We start from the raw sequence: 18,110 nt of genomic DNA, 5'->3' as shown, positions 1-18,110 counted from the left end.
AGGGTTCAAGCTTCAATGTCTCATTCTCCTTGCTTTCTTAAAGCTTTGATTATCAAAGTATGTGAGAAATCACCAATGAATTTCTTTCGATCACTGGGTCTCAAAAGAATCTCAATCTCCTAAATTGATTTCATTCAATTCCATTAAATAATTCAAACCAAATATTTGTTGACCCAAAATTGATTTCATATTTACCTGGAGATGCTCTTATTGAATGTCCTGAAGGAGAAAGTCTAGGAGATGCATGAAGTATGATAGACCAATCAACTCTAAATAAAATAATTCTTGAAAAAGGAGAGGAACAAATTATAATAATCATAACAAGGAGACAATATGTTTTTGAAGATCCTACGGCATAACATTTCATGAAACCTCATTAGATCATGAGAATGGTAGGTACTTGAAATAATAAAGTCATAAGATACCAATAAATTATGTCGCATTATGAATCTATACAAAATAATATGTTGTTGATGATAACTTTCATACAGTATAGCACAATGTTATACTCTGTTATACTATGTTTAATCAAATTTTCAATATACTACAATAAACACAAATACATATAGTACATTATATCAGTACTATATAATAAACACAAATACATATACATTATACCACTACAATTATACTATGTATCAAATTTACAATATAATAGAATTATTCATATTATATATAATATAATTAATTCCATTATTATATCTTTTATTTATTTTAAATTTGTAAATTAAATATGCAATATACCATAACTATCGGAGAGGTCATATTATTGAGAGAGAGAAAAAAAAATAGGACCAGGTTGGGTGATTATAGGAGTGTTAGGATTTGTTAATTACGTATGAGAGCTAAAGATCAATATTAGGCTACCATAATTTGACAGTAATTTTCAAAGACCGGAAATTTAATTATGTAAGGAACACTTTTTTTTTTCTGAAACATTGAAATTCGACTAACTTTGAATTTGCGTCAGCGCCAGAAAATCCTACATTGAGGGTAAAACGACGAATTCATACATAGGGAGGCTCGAACTCGAAACCTTTGATTAACAATGAAGGAGTACTTACCACTCACCACAATTCTTGTTGACACACTATAAGCATTTATTGAGCTAGAATTTTTACTACAAGTGTTATAAGGAGTAAAATACATAAACAAATTAAAAAGATTTAACATCTATTATATATACATAAAAAAATATTCTTAACCTTTTATCTATAGTTAATTTTGTGAGAAAATAAGTTGAAACAAATATTTTGACTCCGCACTTAACGGCAAGTGATCTTCTAAATTGAAGGAATCTAGTGAGAGAGAATTACGTGTAACAACTCCACGCTTTCTTCCTATTTTTAAGCTAATATACATTTTATCTTCCAAATTTGTTTGTTTGGATTTGCTACGATTAGATTTTTCGATATTTCAATCTCAATCAAAATAGAAAATAATGTCAAATTCATATACGTGTATTTAGTAAAAAAAAAGTATTCCCCACCCAAAAAGGATAAAAGTTATGTCACTCTCACCTCCAAATTAGTTGTCATGAGATTTTAAAAAAAAAAATACCAAATAGAGATTACACTTTAAAGTTCAATAAATGAAAGCTTCTTTTATTATATCCATAATAATACTTCCTTGTGTTTATTTTTATTCCTCTATTATTTTAAAATTAATAATACATTTTATTTTTTATTTGTTATTTTAATTTAATATATTAATTTTCTTTTAAATTTTCTTTTTAATATTAATTTCTTACTCAAATTATTTCACAATATCTAAGAGTATACATCAATTAGCATCAATCTTAGGGTTGTAAAACTCACAATCTTAGGGTTAGAAGTGAGAGATGCTTATCATCCGAGCAACTCCCTCTTGTCAAATAATCATATTAATCATTATTTCTTTGTCCCAATTCATATGACCGACTTTTTTTTCTAATTAATTTCAAAAAGAGTGACACCTTTTTATAGTATTTAGTAACAATTTAACTTTAAAATGCCAATTATAATGGATTGATTTACAATCAAATGATTTATTTTAGGTCATAAGTTTTAAAAATCTTTTCTTTTTAAAATTTTGTATCAAGTCAAACTAAATCACACAAATTGAAAGACATAAAAAGTACTCTCTCCGTTCCTATTTATATATCATCCTTACAAAAATAAATGATCATTAATATTTGTCATTTCACAAAATCATTACATAAATAACTATATTCTTCATATTTTACCCTTTGAAAGTAATTAATCTTGAAAATACACATTTGTCCAACGTAGAAAAACTAAGTACTTAATTTATGTTTATTGATCAAATTAATTAATCAAAATAAATTAATTCATATTCATTTATTGAAAACTTGACTTCAGAGCACTAAATAAGTCAATAGTAAACTTACTTAGTTTCGACGTGAAATTTAAAATAGTGATAATTAATGAAAACGAAGAAAATATTTTTTAAGAAGCGTGCAGAGCTCAAAGTGAACGGAGAGGGTAATAATAATTGCATTCGGAATGAGTCAACAAACTTGAAGAACGTGTCAACCACTCGTTAACACCGCGTGTGCGTAATCTATAAATCTTAAAAATTTAATTGACTAAATCAACGGTTACAAGGCAGTCGTACTTGTCGTAAATTAGCCGAAAAAGTAACAACACCCAAACAATGCCTTATTGACTAAATAAATAAATTAAAAATAAAACGACTGTATTTCTTTCTTCCTTACTTTTTTTTTTCATACATATCTCCACTTCCTTCACTCTTCAAAAACATTTTCATCACAAAAAAAAAAAAAAAACTAACAAACACCCAATTCACCCATTGACTTTAATTTTCAAGATTGAGAAAAAAATTCTTGAAATTTTGAGTAAATGGGGTTCAAAAGAGGAGTTTTTTCCTGTTGTTTTTGTGTAGTTTTTGCTGTTTTTTTGCTGAATTCTTGTTTTTTGGTTATTGGAGGTGATATAGTTCATCAAGATAATGTAGCTCCACATCGACCTGGTTGTAACAACAATTTTGTGCTGGTAATATCTGATTCTTTTAAACTACTTTTTTTCATTTTTCAGAATTTTGATTTTTTTTAAAGTCTTTCTTGCTAAAAAGTTTATTTTTTTTGTGCTTATGTGTATGGATGTGTTTGTTCTGTGTTTTGTATAAATGTAAATCTGGTTTGTGGTGGTTGTTACTGGTTTATGTTATGGTTTTGTTAACTTATCTAATTTTTAATTTGAATTCTAAGGTTAATTTTATTGATGTTGTAGAATTGAAGGTTGCTTATTAGTATGAAACCTGGAGTACCATGAGGTCTCACGTTCGAATCCTAGCATAGACAAAAACATTAGTTACCTGTTACTTGTTGGTGGGAGGTGATAGGTATGCAATTAGCCTAGGTGTGCGAGAGCTGGCACAGACACCACGATTATTAGAATAATAAATAAATTATTGTAAACTCATTCGTAAGAATTTGAATGTAATAGTAATAGTGCTTGGCATTTTGGAATAGAGGGGATACTATTTCTCTAGGTCTCTTTTTCTTTTTGGTTCGGTTTCGTGATCGATGACTACATTTAATTGGTTCTATGTTATAACTGAAATTATCTGTTTGGTGTTAAAGATTGGATTTTTCCATTGCTATTTTTCTGTGTTATTTATTGTTGTATTAGATTTTCAGTGGGTAGAGTATGCTTGCTGTGTTGTTATTCTGGTAAATGCTTATTTTGCAGTTTATCCGCGACGCATCCTGATGATAAATTTACACCTAACCACCCAATTTCTACTCCACTTGTCCTGTGGAGTAGAGATTTATAGTAGAGTTAGAAAGAATGAGTTCATAGTAATAGCGGATGTTGCAAACCTAAAATCATACTAATAAATGTGTTCTCTCCCTATATATGAAATAAATGAGGTGGTCGTACAATTTCACATGGTATTAGATAAGGAGGTGGTTTTACATTTTAGTTTGACGGTTGCCCATCAACCAAAATGTTTTCACATGCTTAGCCGGCTGCGTGTGAGGGAACATGCTATAATCCTAAAAAGTCTATACCTTAAGCATTTAGATGTGGTGGTCAAATAGTTTGAGGGTAATTTTTGTAAAATGAAGTTTACCTATTTGGTAATCGTATAAAAAAGTACATCATATCTGAACAATTTATTGTAAACCCATCCATTGAAATTTTAATCTAAAAGCAATAGTGACAAACAATTTGGGACTGAGGGAATACTATCTCTTTTGAGCTCACTTGTATTAGAGAAGGCGGTGAAAACTTCTCTTTTAAGCTAAGGGTCTATAGGAAACAACCTTTATACTCTATACCCTACAAATGTAAGGGTAAGGTTTGCGTACATCCTACCCTCCCTAGGTCACCACTTATGGACTACACTTGGTATGTTGTAGTTGTTGTATTAGAGAAGGTGGCGGTCCTACATTCTAGTTTGGCTGACACCCATCAACGAAAATATTTTCATATGCTTAACGCCCCCCTTAAAAATAAAAAGTGTATGAGGGGAAATGCTATAATCCTAAAAATAAATAAATAATTCCAAACTCTCTATACCTTGAGCTTCAAGATGTGGTGGTCATGTAATTTGAGGGTAATTATTGCATAGATGTTACATGCAGACAAAGTAATTGAAAAGCTTTCCATGTCAAATTGAATTTCCACCTTTCTTTATTGAGCCATTCAAAATAATTGCAAATTTTCTTAGAAGGAAAGACCTTAATCCCAAGGAAGTATAACGCAGACCAGATAGTACACGGTACCTTCACTATCCAATGCTTTCTCAACCTCAAAAATTCCAAAATTTTAAATTTGCATCCACATGTTTCATGTTTGACTTTAGTAAGTTGGTTCCACATATAGTATTAGTATTTTAAATATGCTCACGTTTCGTCTATTCGTAATGATTGTGCCAAGTCGAAAGTGAACCTACCAATTTGGACGGAGAGGCTATTAATCTTTATTAGTTGCAATTAAAAAAAAAATCTTTATTAGTTGCTTGAATTATGGAGCTGAATACCTTTTCCATTAAGGGAATGGGTCAAGTGAAAGGGCTGGGCTATGTTAAGTCCCTCATTGGTTGAGAGAATGAGCATTCCTCCCCTCATGAGATAGGTTTTATGGGATGAGTTAGGTCCAAGAGAGCCATATCTTCAGTCTGAAAGGAAAAAGATATGCGAAGTGATTTGGAAGAATGAAGTTAAAATGGTTAATGTGTCGAAAAGAAGATTAGGTTCTTTATTATAGAACTTGGCAACTGCCTCTGGTGTATCCTTATTTTGATAACAGTAGTTAAAGTATCAGTCTAAATGCATCCAGGCCAGGAATTGAAGGTTTTATTGGGTAGAACCCATTTTGGCAACTATAGATTGATAGTGATGCCCAAATATACTGGCCTGAAGATCATCCAATCAGGATTTTGGGAGTGTATGATATCTTTACCGCTCAAAACATCTTAGAAATATCATGTGACGAATCATCAAGCAGAGGATTTCTTGTAAAGGCCTGCTGTATCTTTGTTTCCAACTCCTCTGCATTATAGAGGGCTCTACTTGTTTGCTTCTTTGTTTATTTTTTCTTTTTTGATAATCGTGGTGTCCGGGCCAGCTTGGCGCACCTCGACTAATTCCACGGGATACCTCCCACCGGCAACATGTACTAGGTAACTCTGTCCACCAAGGCTCAAGGCTAAAATAGATGGGAAGAAATCACCGAGTGTTTTGTCTCTGATGGGATTTGAACCTTTGAACCTGAGACCTCATAGTGCTCATCCCACTTCTAAGCCAACCATTTTAGGCAGTCAATTGCACAGGTGCCAGCTTTTGGAACCCAGAACTTAATGGAAGGAAAATGTGAAGGCAAAAGTTTAATTTGCATCTTTAGTTGATATGACTCTTCAGTGCATTTTCTTGTGCATTTTGAGTGAATCATTCATCAGGTTGTGTTTCTGCCATTTCTTTAAGAAAATAAGGAATAAACCTTCCAAACAGAAAAGGCAGGCTCGATAACTTAAATCCACCACCAGCTTGCTCCATGGCATCAGTTTATTAGGTCAAATCAAAAGGACTTCCAAATGGGTAGAACTGGAAATTTGCCATCCTCAGTAGTCTTCTTTTAATACAACATGTATAGAGCCCTGAACTTGATGGATTAGAACTAATAAAAAGTGAATTTCACTTTTGTCATGATAATTGTTTATTTCCTTGATCATTGAACAGATAGAGATGAATACTCCTTATTCTATAGTTTCGTCATACATGTAGTTTGTAAAACTTACTGGGACACACGGTGCTGTATTGGCTCATTTGACATAATTCCATGGTATGGCTGGCATAGAAGTTATGTTTTGTTGTTTGGCGTTGTGTTAGCAGAATAGTGCTCCAATGTACTTCGATTATTGTTCTCAAATTTGCAACTTGTCACAACATCCATCACTTATATAGTGTTTCCTCAAATAGGTAAAAGTTCCAACATGGGTTAACGGGAATGAAGTAACTCAGTTTGTTGGCCTTGGTGCTCGATTTGGCCCCACATTGGAATCAAAGGAGAAGCGTGCTAATCAGACGAGGCTTGCTTTTGCAGACCCACCAGATTGTTGTAGCATGCCTAGGAATAAGGTTGATCTCACATTTATCTTGCCTTTTTTGCAAAACGTGATTCCTTCTATCAGAGACATCAACTGGTTGTCATATAAGTAGCAAACTCACCTTTTAGGTCTTGATTGTGTGATAGCTCACCAGTGAGGCCATCCTGGTGCACCGGGGTAATTGCAGTTTCACCACAAAAGCAAAAGTTGCAGAAGCTGCTGGTGCTTCAGCAATCATCATTATAAACAATCAAACAGGTTTTGCTGCTTTTATTTCAACATTTTCCTCTGTAATTTCCTTTTTCTTTTCCCTTGTTCTAATATGAATATAGGCTCTTAACTTGATATGTACTTGTGCAAACTGCTCTAATCTACATAGCAGGCATTATAACATTTCAACTGAATGTGGTGCCTATACGTTAAGCTTCATTAGAATATGCCTGGGAAAAACAAATGAATACCTGAATTTCTTGTTCTTGTAATACAAACACTTTTCGAGTATCGTTTCTTGATATGCACAGGCCAAGGGGGTTTAAATATAATTTTGTGTTCTTCTCGTATTTCTCGGTAGAGCTCTTCAAGATGGTTTGTGATCCCGGTGAATCTGATGTGGACATCGGTATCCCTGCTGTGATGCTGCCACAAGATGCAGGTACAAGCCTGATAGAGTTTCTCAGGAACAGTTCTACAGGTAGGCTTATTATATTTCACTTCTTATTAGTCCATTTGTGGGGTGGGATGGGGGGAGGGGGTTGTGGGTTGGAGGGGAATGTAGTTAGATGCTTACTTGTGGTTCGCCAGCTTCCTTATCTTGCTTCACTATTATTTAATGTGGAATCTATTCATGTGGATTTGTTCCCACAATTATGACTTACAGATTTCCCTTCTGCTCAGTTTCTGTGCAGATGTACTCTCCGAAACGTCCAACGGTTGATGTAGCTGAAGTGTTTCTATGGCTTATGTCAGTTGTTACGATTTTATGTGCTTCTTATTGGTCTGCATGGAGTGCTAGAGAAGCCGCAATTGAGCAGGACAAGTTCTTAAAAGTAAGTCATAGTCATTCCCCGATTACTTTTCCCCTCTCGTTAGTGAGTCATTGCATTTTTTAGATATGCGAATGCTCATTGCACCTCTCCTTGACAACTTGGTTGAGTATGTATCTTGCTCTTGTAGGATGGCTCAGATGATTATGGTGGCAAGGAGGTGACTCAGTCTGGTGGTGTATTGGACATCAACACAACATCAGCACTTCTGTTCGTGGTGGTTGCATCCTGCTTCTTGATTATGCTTTACAAATTGATGTCCTTCTGGTTTATTGAGGTTCTGGTGGTTCTATTTTGCATCGGCGGTGTTGAGGTATGTCTCTTAGCTATAAAAGACATAATCAAGTGATCAGTTAATAATGTATTTTCTCTATCAGCTAAGTTTCTTAGATGAGATGGTCACATAGTTCATCATGGTAATCTTTTCCTGGGTTCAAGTCTCACTCTCACTGTCACCCCATTATCAAAAAAGAATTGACATGCTACTGTGCTAGGCTAAGAAAAAGAGTTATATCAGCACGTGAGGGGGCGTATTGAAGACATATGAAGTAATTAATTAATAATTAATAGTGTACTCTCTCAATTTAAGCTTTCCGATGAGATGTATGACACAGTTCAACAGTACCTAATGAGGAGTCTACACCCAAGGATAAAATATATTAATTTTAATTCAACTAATAAATCTCAATAAAGGTAGCAACTAAATACATTTTCGTTTTGTACTTCTTAATAACTTCCATCTGTAGGTGATTCAATATTAGTTGAGCTGAAGCTAATAACTTGCTAGCTATTGCTAGAAAGGGATAGTTAAGTACTTGAAGTAGATGGACAAAATGAACGGAATAAACTCATCTTGTCTCCACGTGACAATTTATGAATTCCATGCTGACACTATTCCTCATTTTGCTTGCAGGGTCTACAAACCTGTTTGGTGACCTTGTTATCATGGTATGTTTATTTTATTGGTGTTAATAGTTGTTATCTTTTTAGTAACATTGTGTCAAACAGTTTGTTTGGAAAATAGGGAGGGTGAAGAGGAAACGGAGTGAGGAGAATTTTCAAGAAATTTATTACTGTGAGTAGAATTGGGACCAAACTTAAATTTCCCCCTTTTCTTGGGTGGTTGGCTGATTCAGCCCCCTTTGCTCTTCGTTCTATATTAACCATTGTAGTGGATAGTGGATAAATACCGAATCCCTCTCATTCAATGATGCAGGTGTTCATTAGTTTTAAGTTTCCACTGGGGCACTTCTTTTTTATTTGGAAATTTAATACAGAAAGGAGGATATATACCCCTGAATGTGCAGCTGTACAAGCTAATAACCTATACAAGTTTCGGATCAACCTACACATCCTTTAACCCTCCTCTTTAAACTTCTCCCTTGAGTTCAGGGGCCTTAAGGTAATTCTCGGGTTTGAGTGATCAATCTATTTAAGTGTTGATAAGACATCCGCATTGGCAACATCAATGCTTATAAGCAAGTTCAAAGCTGTCTTTCTGTTTGTGTAACCATTGGTACATCTACTCTCTTCTATGCTTTTTAAATCTAAATGTGTAATCCTAGCACAGTTGATGATATTGAACCATAATTGTGGGCCCTCATGGCTTGTTAAATACATTATGACACTCTTGCAGGCTTTGGTTGGGGCCGGATCTATGTACATTCATGTCTTCCAGTGCAATAATACCATGAACTCATAAGCAAAGATCAAAATATGTGGAATAAAATCTGAAAGCACTGACAATTAAATAATGGGTATAGAACAATGACGAGGAATTGTTCTCGCAAATGAGAGGCAGAAGTTTGGAAATTAGCTCTTTCAGTTTGATTCTAACCTTAGCATTTCAAAAATCTTTTTCCATTATCCTGGCATTAAACTTGCATATGTGGTTTGCGAGCTATTGCATAGGAGTGGGGGTTTTACCCTGTGCGCACCCAAAGGGTAGCGGCTGCGGGTTTACCTTGTCATAAAAAAAAAGAAAAGTAGTAGTTCAAAACTTATTTGAACCATAAAAAATATTGCTCGCTCCGTCTTAATTTTTGGAAAGGTATTTGACTGGCTACAGCATTCAAAACAGACAAAGACTTTGACACTTGTGGTTTAAAATATCCGATAGACATTTCTGTGGCTTCAAAATCATGTCATTAAGGGCAACCTGGGAAGGGTAAAGTTTAACTGTTTTGAAGTACATAAAGGAGTCATGATTTTTGCTAAAATGAAAAGTATTCCACATAAAATAAGCAGAAAGGAGTAGTAACTATTACTAGTGGAATGGCTAAGAAAACCAAACAGTACCCTTAGTAAACGAAGATGCCAAAATATGGATTAGCAGACTACTGAGAAGGTGTTGTTTTGTGACGCTTTCGTATTTCAGAATATTAAAAGCATCAAGGCTTTCCACAGGGAGGGGACTTTTGTGAAAAGCATAAATGCTACTTTTGTGACATTAATTCCAAAAAAGGTAGGAGCAATGAAGCTTAATGATTTTAGGCCCATAAGTCTTGTGGGGGAAGTATATAAAATAATTGCGAAGGTCCTAGTAGAAAGGTTGGAAAGAGTGATGCATAAGCTAGTGGACAGGCAACAAATGGCTTTCATCAAGAACAGACAAATCATGGATGCAGTACTGGTGGCAAATAAGTGTGTAGACTCAAGAGAAAAAGACAAACAAGCAGGTATTCTATGTAAACTGGACATCCAGAAAGCATATGATCACCTAAATTGGGCCTTCTTAATGAATATGCTGCAGAGGATGGGTTTTAGTTCAAGGTGGCGCAGGTGGATCAAACAGTGTATCAGCACAGTAAAGTTCTCAATTTTGATAAAAAGAAGTCCATGTGGCTTTTTCTCCTCCGGTAGGGGTTTAAGGCAAGGGGATCCTCTGTCCCCTTTCCTTTTCATCCTTGCCATGGAGGGACTAAGCAACCTCATACAAACAACAAAAATCAGAGGATGGGTCAGATGATTTCAAGTGGGAGACATAGCAGGTAATAATATAGAGATAACACATCTGCAATATGCAGATGACACTCTAGTGTTTTGTGGTGCCACAGGGGAACAAATGTTAATTCTCAGAGTTATTTTCAACATCTTTGACGCGGTTTCTGGTTTGCACATAAACTGGGGTAAGAGTTTCATATACCCAATTAATACAGTTGAAGATCTGGCAGAAAAGTTAGGGGGAAAAGTGGGTGAACTCCCAACTACATACCTGGGAATGCCCTTAGGAGCTAAGAGCAAGTCCAAGAACATATGGAGTGGTGTGATAGAGAGGTGTGAAAAAAGATTAGCATACTGGAAAAGCCAATACCTATCCACAGGTGGCAGATTCACTTTGGTAAGCAGTGTAATGGACTCTATCCCTTCATATATGATGTCACTCTTTCCTATCCCAGCCAGTGTTACTGACAGACTGGATGTTGTTAGGAGAAACTTCATATGGAAAGGAAGTGAAGACAAGAAGAAATATCATCTAGTGAAATGGGAGGAGCTACTGGAAAGCAAGAAAGGAGGGGGATTAAACATTAGGAGGCTAGACAGACACAACAAAAGTCTGATGATGAAGCGGTTATGGAAGTTTGCATCTCCAGAAGAAGCTCTATGCAAAGAAGTGATCAGGTCAAAATATGGCATGCAGGATAGATGGATAACAAAGGAGGTGACAACTCCTTATAATTGCAGTGTATGGAGATCCATCAGGAAGCTATGGCAACTAGTTTCAACAAGAACAAGTTGCAAGGTTGGAAATGGAGAGAAGGTGGCTTTCTGGAAGGATATATGGTGTGGGCAATGGCCTCTCAATCAAAATTTTCCTGAACTTTACAACTTATGCCAGGCTCAGGATGCTACTGTGGCTGAACTATGGACAGGACAAGGTTGGAATCTTCGTCTAAGAAGGAATTTAAATGACTGGGAAGTGAACTTTATAGCAGATTTTCAGAATACAGTCCCTCAAAATCTCAACCTTACAGAAGAAAAGGACAGTTTGGTGTGGAAGGTGGATAGCAAAGGTATTTTCACTGTCAGGTCTGCTTACAAGGATCTGACAGGAACAAATACTCAAGAGATACGATGGCCATGGAGAATGATTTGGAAGACCAAAGTGCCTTATAAGGTAAACTACTTTACATGGTTATTGACAAAGGATGCAGTCCTCACTCATGAAAACCTTAACAAGAGGAAACACAACCTATGCTCTAGATGCCATCTATGTGAAGAACAAATAGAGACGGTCAACCATCTCTTTTTGCATTGTAATGGACAGACCAACTGTGGCAAATGTTCTTACACAAGAGGAAGATCAGGTGGGTGAAACCTGGGAGAATCGAAGAAGTGCTAAAAAGTTGGAACAATGATGGAAATGCAGGAAGAAAGGAGGAGAGATGGAAGATGGTTCCCGCATGTATCTGGTGGACCATATGGAAGGAGAGAAATCAGAGACATTTTGAAGGCTAAAAGAGCAACATACAGATTTTTGGTGTAAACAAGTAGCTATAGACAACATTGGAAATGTTTTTAATGCAATTGACTGGTTGTAATTAGAATTATTAGGATTTTGTAAAGAGAATTTTGTGATGGGGGACCACACTTTGTTGTAGTACAACTGTGGATATATAGAAGTAAAGTTTACCATTCTCAAAAAAAGGAATATAAAGTCTTAATGAAAGATACCTAGTTTGACTTCTTGAAGTGAGAAGTGTATAAGGGCCTCCTCGGCAATGTATGATATTTCAGTTACTTGGAATTATTTGGCTTCCGGAAGAAGTAGGCTTTTGAGGAAGGCAAAATATTCCCTTAAAGGATAAATATACATGATATCATTTTGACTGTAAAGTGCTCAAAATTGTTACGGCATATCGTAGGCTTTGTTTCCTATTTCTCATCAGGTTAAACATTTTAGTTTGATTTCTTCCCACTTTTCATGTTTGTTTGGGCTAGCATTTCAGGATAGAACAGTAACAATTACATCTGGATTCTTCATCCCTTGATTTGAGGAAACTATGGCTTCTTTTTATCAATCACAGAACAATAATTAATATCCGTTTTTTTATCCTTAGTTGAACTTTTCCTTATCTTTTCACGATGGTGCTCTAAGAGCCCGTCGTCATTAGTAATAATGTTGAATTGGTGATTGTGACTAGGTTTCTGTTATTTTATTCTTGAGACAAGTTGTAGTTTCATTTTGCTTACCATAATGTCATTTCATTAGTTGGTTCTCAGACATGTCACATGTGGCTAACAGTCATTATTTGTAGTTTCAGATGGTTTGAACATGCTCAAGAATCGTTTCTTAAAGTTCCACTTCTGGGGCCTGTTTCATATCTTACTCTGGCAATTTCTCCTTTCTGCTTAGCTTTCGCTGTTATGTGGGCGGTTTTCCGTCATGTCTCCTTTGCTTGGATAGGTCAAGACATACTTGTAAGAACTATTATCATATTACACTTGTTCCCTTGTAATTTTTTGTATTTATCTATAAATCCAGCTGCCTACCTTCACATAATGCAAATAATCTGTCTTTTGTTTCCCTGTTTCACCTGACTGATTCTACCTACTGGTTAAAGAGATGCTCTAATGTAAGTTTTTCCATGGAATGATGTCTAAGCACTGGGTATGCAAGAAGTTGTGATATTGGTCTTATGTGCTAGTGAACCATGTAAAAAATTGACATTTCGTTGCGGTGATATCAACCTATTCGGTTGAAGGAATAAACTCCTTTTTATGTACTTCAAAAGAAAAGAAGCTGAGTTTAAAAAAAAAAAGAAGCTGCTCTGATCTTGTCAACGTGAAGTCATGATATGTTTGAAAATGAGTAGACATGTACTTCAAAGTATTTATTGTGAGAAAAAGGGGGAAATCTGCCCCTTTTATATTATCAATATATGGGTAGAAACCTCAGCACCTATATTGCAGTACCTGTGTTCTTGAGCACCTTTTTATCTCTCTTTTATAAAAAGTTATAGTACACATTACATTGCTAGTTCTTCATGTAGAGAAGGGGAGGCCATCTATTATTACACATTACATTGCTAGTTCAAAATTAGATTGTGAAGCACAGGATGAGATACGTTAAGTGGGTAATGCCACGAATCATTAGGCTTCTTGGAGGGAAATTCAGGAGGAAGAACACGTGGAGAAAAGCATGGGAGGTAACCTTCTTTGTGCTCATGTGGACAGTTTGGAAGGAGAAAAATAGAAAGTGTGTGAGGGAGTTGAAAGTTCTCATGTAAATATAAGGGGAATCATTTTGTTTTGTGTTCACTTTGGAGCACACATGATACTCCAATGTGTCAAGGCTTGGATGTTGTTTGTGGATAATTATGTTCTCATGTAACTTGCATTTTTTGTATATACCATGTATACGAGGTGTATACCTCACTCCGTCTTTTGTCTGAGATCAAGTGTAGTATGTGTTCTTATCAGCTTAATATTGTCTATTTGGTGTATGCCTCTTCAATTAATGACCAGTTTACCTATATCAATAAAAACGTATGACCTTATTTTCTTTCTTCTCTTAACTAGGGTATGGCATTGATCATCACCGTTCTTCAGATCATACGAGTGCCCAATCTCAAGGTAAATCAATTCATTGTGCTGGATTTTCTCATTACGGGGTGGATTTTGTGAGTAATTGTTTCTGGTATTTAGACCACGAGCAAATCATTTTTTGACAGCACCTTCTCTCCTCGGGGCTTCTAACCTTGGATTAGCAATTCCTTCTTAAATGTTGTGCCCCTAATTTTATACGTCAACAGTGAGCAGATAAATGTTCCTCAAAGAGCTAATACTGACAATACCTTTGAATTGAGTGACATCTATTTTTCGTTTTTTTCCCCAACAGATGTAAAAAAAAGGAGTGAGAGGGGAGTAAAGTTGTCAGTCACTTATGACTGACTTTATACGTACATGAATGAATACAATGGTTTACAGTAAGAAGATACGAAACCCTTTTTCACTGAACACTCCTGTCATGCTAGAGACATTTATCATGTGCATCCAGCCCCTTGCTTGTTGCAAATGTAGTTCAATCTGGAAACCCCTAAAGGTTTAGTAAACAGATACGCAACCTAATCCCTTGAACTCACAAGGGAGGTTTGCAAAGCTAACTTGTAGGATACCAAACTTTATTGTCAGTTGACCAAATCCGGTTAGGACCCCCACACCCACGCCAACGTCGTGTCAACACGGGTGTGGCACCGAAAGTGAAGAGTCCCAGCAACTAAGCTTTTATGTCCCCTCTAAAGGCTAAACTCAAATTGTGTGACTTTAACAGGAACTGGCAGTGAAGCCATTAAAGGAGATTAACATTATTCTTTTCTTTGATATTATCAGGTGGGAACAGTTCTTCTTACTTGTGCTTTCTTCTATGACATTTTTTGGGTATTTGTTTCCAAATGGGTGTTCCACAAGAGTGTGATGATAGAGGTAAGCTCATACTTGGTTGCTGGTCTCTATCTTAGGTTCACTTGGGTATTTTGCTATTTTCAGCCCTGCCTGTCACAAAAGGGTGCTGGTGTTGGCAAATGAGAAGTTGTTATCTTCGATGCAGGTTGCACGTGGTTATAAAAGTGGAGAAGAAGGAATTCCCATGTTACTGAAAATCCCGCGAATATGTGATCCCTGGGGTGGCTACAGCATCATTGGGTTTGGCGACATAATTTTACCAGGATTACTAGTAGCATTTTCACTAAGGTTTGATCACTAGCTAAATGAAACTTGTGTTTCACCCATTAATATGGTTCCATAAAGCCCAGTGTATCTAATACCTGGATTACTAGTAGCTTTCATTTTAAGATTTGGTCGTTGAGCTGAATCGCAGTTGCACTTAAACCATTGATGTTTTCCACAAAGCCCTATGTCTTTAAAAGCTTCAGCTTTTTTCGTTACACCACATTTTTCATCTCCAAAGAAGGCATGATTTATGCACTTGGTCTACACAATTAGCAGAAAGACTGTAAGCCCAGCTGGTGCGTCTGGGAGGCTATATATTTTATGGTTGCCAAGAGCACTTTTGCTTGCCCGCAAGAAAGTAATAATTTATAGAAAATGATGTACCTAATTTCTTGTTTGGGACCAAGTCTTAGTAGTAGTTGTTGTTGCCCTTTCAAAGTAGGGGTTTTTCTACTTATCAATAAAACAAAAAGGGTTGAGGTATCATGATTAATGCTTCATGCTTACAACTTGAAATATAAAGGCAATCAAAAACTTTTTACCTCTTTGTTTTTATTTGTTACATTATGCTCTTTGTTGCAGATATGACTGGTTGTGCAAGAAGAGCCTTCGAGCCGGTTATTTTCTATGGACTATGACTGCTTATGGTTTAGGTATAACTTGCATTAAAAAATGTGATTTGATTTAATCACTTGTCATAATGCTCTTCTTGTAACCAAGTTATACCATCTTCTCTTTGTCAATACAGATCATACCAGTTTGCGTTTTCACGTCTCATCTCTCTCTCCCCGCTCCCAGCACTCCCTTCATCCTTTTGGTCTAATAAAAACAAAGGATTGCTCATAGAATAATGTCACGCTACCTGGAAAGTGACAGATAGCAGTCACATTATCTTCTTTTTGCCCACAATTCCTGTTACTGTTAAGATAATTAGATCAGATAAATGTTAGAGCTCATGAAACATTTTAAGGCTATGTGTTCTCAATGTTTGAGGTTCTTTTTCTTTTGGGGGCCATGTGTCTACATTTGAGCTTGATACCTACCCTTTCATCTCATCAAAAGTTAACATGTTTTCTGTGACCAACTGAAAAGTTGGGATATACATGTATTGCATCTTTGAAACTGTTACCAAATTCTGCTAGATTTAGGATTAATCGAAGTTCTTGTTTGACTTTTATTTTCTTGAACAGGTTTATTTGCAACATATGTGGCTCTGAATTTGATGGACGGCCATGGTCAACCTGCTTTGCTATATATAGTTCCGGCCACATTAGGTATGTTACAGGATCTTGCTACCTTGGGATGCAACCTTCTATGGATCTTGCTAATGCGGGATGCTTTGTGCACTTGGCTGCCTTTTTTTACTGTTCTAGACATTAAAAGCTCATCCTTTCATATTCTTGTTATGTTCTTGATATAGAAGTACACTGAGATCTGTTGTTGTCAATTCCAGGCACATTTTTGATGTTGGCAGCAAAAAGAGGTGAGCTGAAGCATCTATGGACAAGAGGAGAGCCATATAGGACTTGCCCTCATACCCAGCTTCAACCGGCCGAGTAATTTGATAGCGTACTCTCTCTGTAATCACATATAGCTCTGATTTGTCTAAATACAAAGTTAGGGTACATATGTTAGAAATCTGAAAGAGGTTAGAGTTCTCAAAGTCATAGGTTAAACTTAGGCTTCTCCCCGACCCCCGCCTGCCCGAATACAATTGCTGTTAATGACTGACTAGCAAAAGGTGAAAAATAGAGCAAGTAGTTTACCAGTTATGCAGTTGACTAGAGTTGCAGCAAAGTTTTGAGTTTAACTTCTATACACTGACAAGTAACCGTTTAATGTAAAGTGGAATCAGTTATCTAGAAAATAAGACAGGTTACACCTTATAACAATGTGAAAATTGTCAACGCTGTCAGTGTATACAAGTTAAATCCAATAACGTTTATACAGCTCTTGCAGTTTACAAGGCCTTAACGCGTAGCTGTAAAATCCCTCATTATATGGCAGCGCGTTTAGAGTACTTTATAGTGAAACAAGCATCATAATATGTTTTTATACAACATATGTAAAAGTTAAGATAATGTATGTCTATGATGGAATTTGTACAAGGCCATGGTTAAATTATACTTTTCTTTAAATGCTTTGTTGTTTTTCTCCAATTATTTGTCAGTTATTTTGAGAAACAGAGTTCAGTTTTACTTTTGGCAGCTGATACCAATGATTTTGTATTCTTGTTACTGGATCAGTGTTTTTTTTTACACTATAATTTTCATAATTTTACGATAAAGAGTGCTCTACTATCATTCTTCAATCCATGCCGGCTCTATCAAGTAGGTTATCGATGAGTTCGTTTTTCATGAAATTCACGCAGGGTAAGGTTCTGAATTTGAGACTTTTTACTTCAAAAGTATTCTCTTAAACAAATGTATTTGTATAATACGATTATCAATTCTCATTATTACTATAATAGACGAAAAAAATCGTCAAGTTTAAGAGAACTTTTCAAGAATTCAAAAATATATTAATAACTTTTATTTATGTAGTAACTATTTACATTGAAACCTCTAGGAAATCATAGAGTTTCACATCTTGGTAAAAATATTTTGATACATCAATGGCCCGAAACACATTATATCAAACATATTTTTGTATGCGTCAATACATGTTGAATTTAGATTTATTTAATAAGTTAATGCAGTATTCCAGTTGTTGAACCTAAATCTAAATATCGACAAAATCTAATGTATGAATATTTATCAAATAAACGTTTTTCTCTCGAATAGTCCCAAATATTAAATAAATTAATTATATATATATATA

General features: G+C 35.5%; 1 protein-coding gene across 2 annotated transcripts; it reads left to right on the top strand.

Moving 5' to 3' along the window:
• The first annotated feature begins 2,719 nt into the window (after positions 1-2,719).
• LOC102605495 (signal peptide peptidase-like 4) lies at positions 2,720-17,428 on the top strand. 2 transcript variants are annotated; one of them, XM_006364090.2, is made up of 14 exons: positions 2,720-3,014; positions 6,449-6,607; positions 6,723-6,834; positions 7,148-7,267; positions 7,471-7,622; positions 7,750-7,932; positions 8,533-8,567; positions 12,878-13,040; positions 14,142-14,195; positions 14,952-15,044; positions 15,169-15,311; positions 15,873-15,943; positions 16,481-16,564; positions 16,744-17,428. In XM_006364090.2, the coding sequence occupies exons 1-14, from the start codon at positions 2,862-2,864 to the stop codon at positions 16,848-16,850; spliced, it is 1,629 nt and encodes a 542-aa protein (XP_006364152.1). In that variant the 5' UTR covers positions 2,720-2,861; the 3' UTR covers positions 16,851-17,428. The 2 variants fall into 2 exon arrangements, with proteins under 2 accessions (XP_006364152.1, XP_015159294.1); XM_015303808.1 differs by lacking the exon at positions 2,720-3,014 and having other exon boundaries at positions 6,518-6,607; positions 6,705-6,834.
• The last annotated feature ends 682 nt before the right edge of the window (positions 17,429-18,110 follow it).

Source organism: Solanum tuberosum, unplaced genomic scaffold (genome assembly GCF_000226075.1).
Source record: "Solanum tuberosum cultivar DM 1-3 516 R44 unplaced genomic scaffold, SolTub_3.0 scf00485, whole genome shotgun sequence".
In the NCBI taxonomy this organism is placed as follows: Eukaryota; Viridiplantae; Streptophyta; class Magnoliopsida; order Solanales; family Solanaceae; genus Solanum; species Solanum tuberosum.
The sequence above is the reverse complement of the archived record's forward strand: the minus strand, read 5'-3'. Positions and strand labels throughout refer to the sequence as shown.

Coding starts and splice junctions, on each gene's coding strand:
- LOC102605495 (XM_006364090.2), top strand. CDS start 2,862: ATGGGGTTCAAAAGAGGAGTTTTTTCCTGTTGTTTTTGTGTAGTTTTT. Junction 3,015..6,448: donor GTAACAACAATTTTGTGCTG/GTAATATCTGAT, acceptor TTCCTCAAATAG/GTAAAAGTTCCAACATGGGT. Junction 6,835..7,147: donor CATTATAAACAATCAAACAG/GTTTTGCTGCTT, acceptor ATTTCTCGGTAG/AGCTCTTCAAGATGGTTTGT.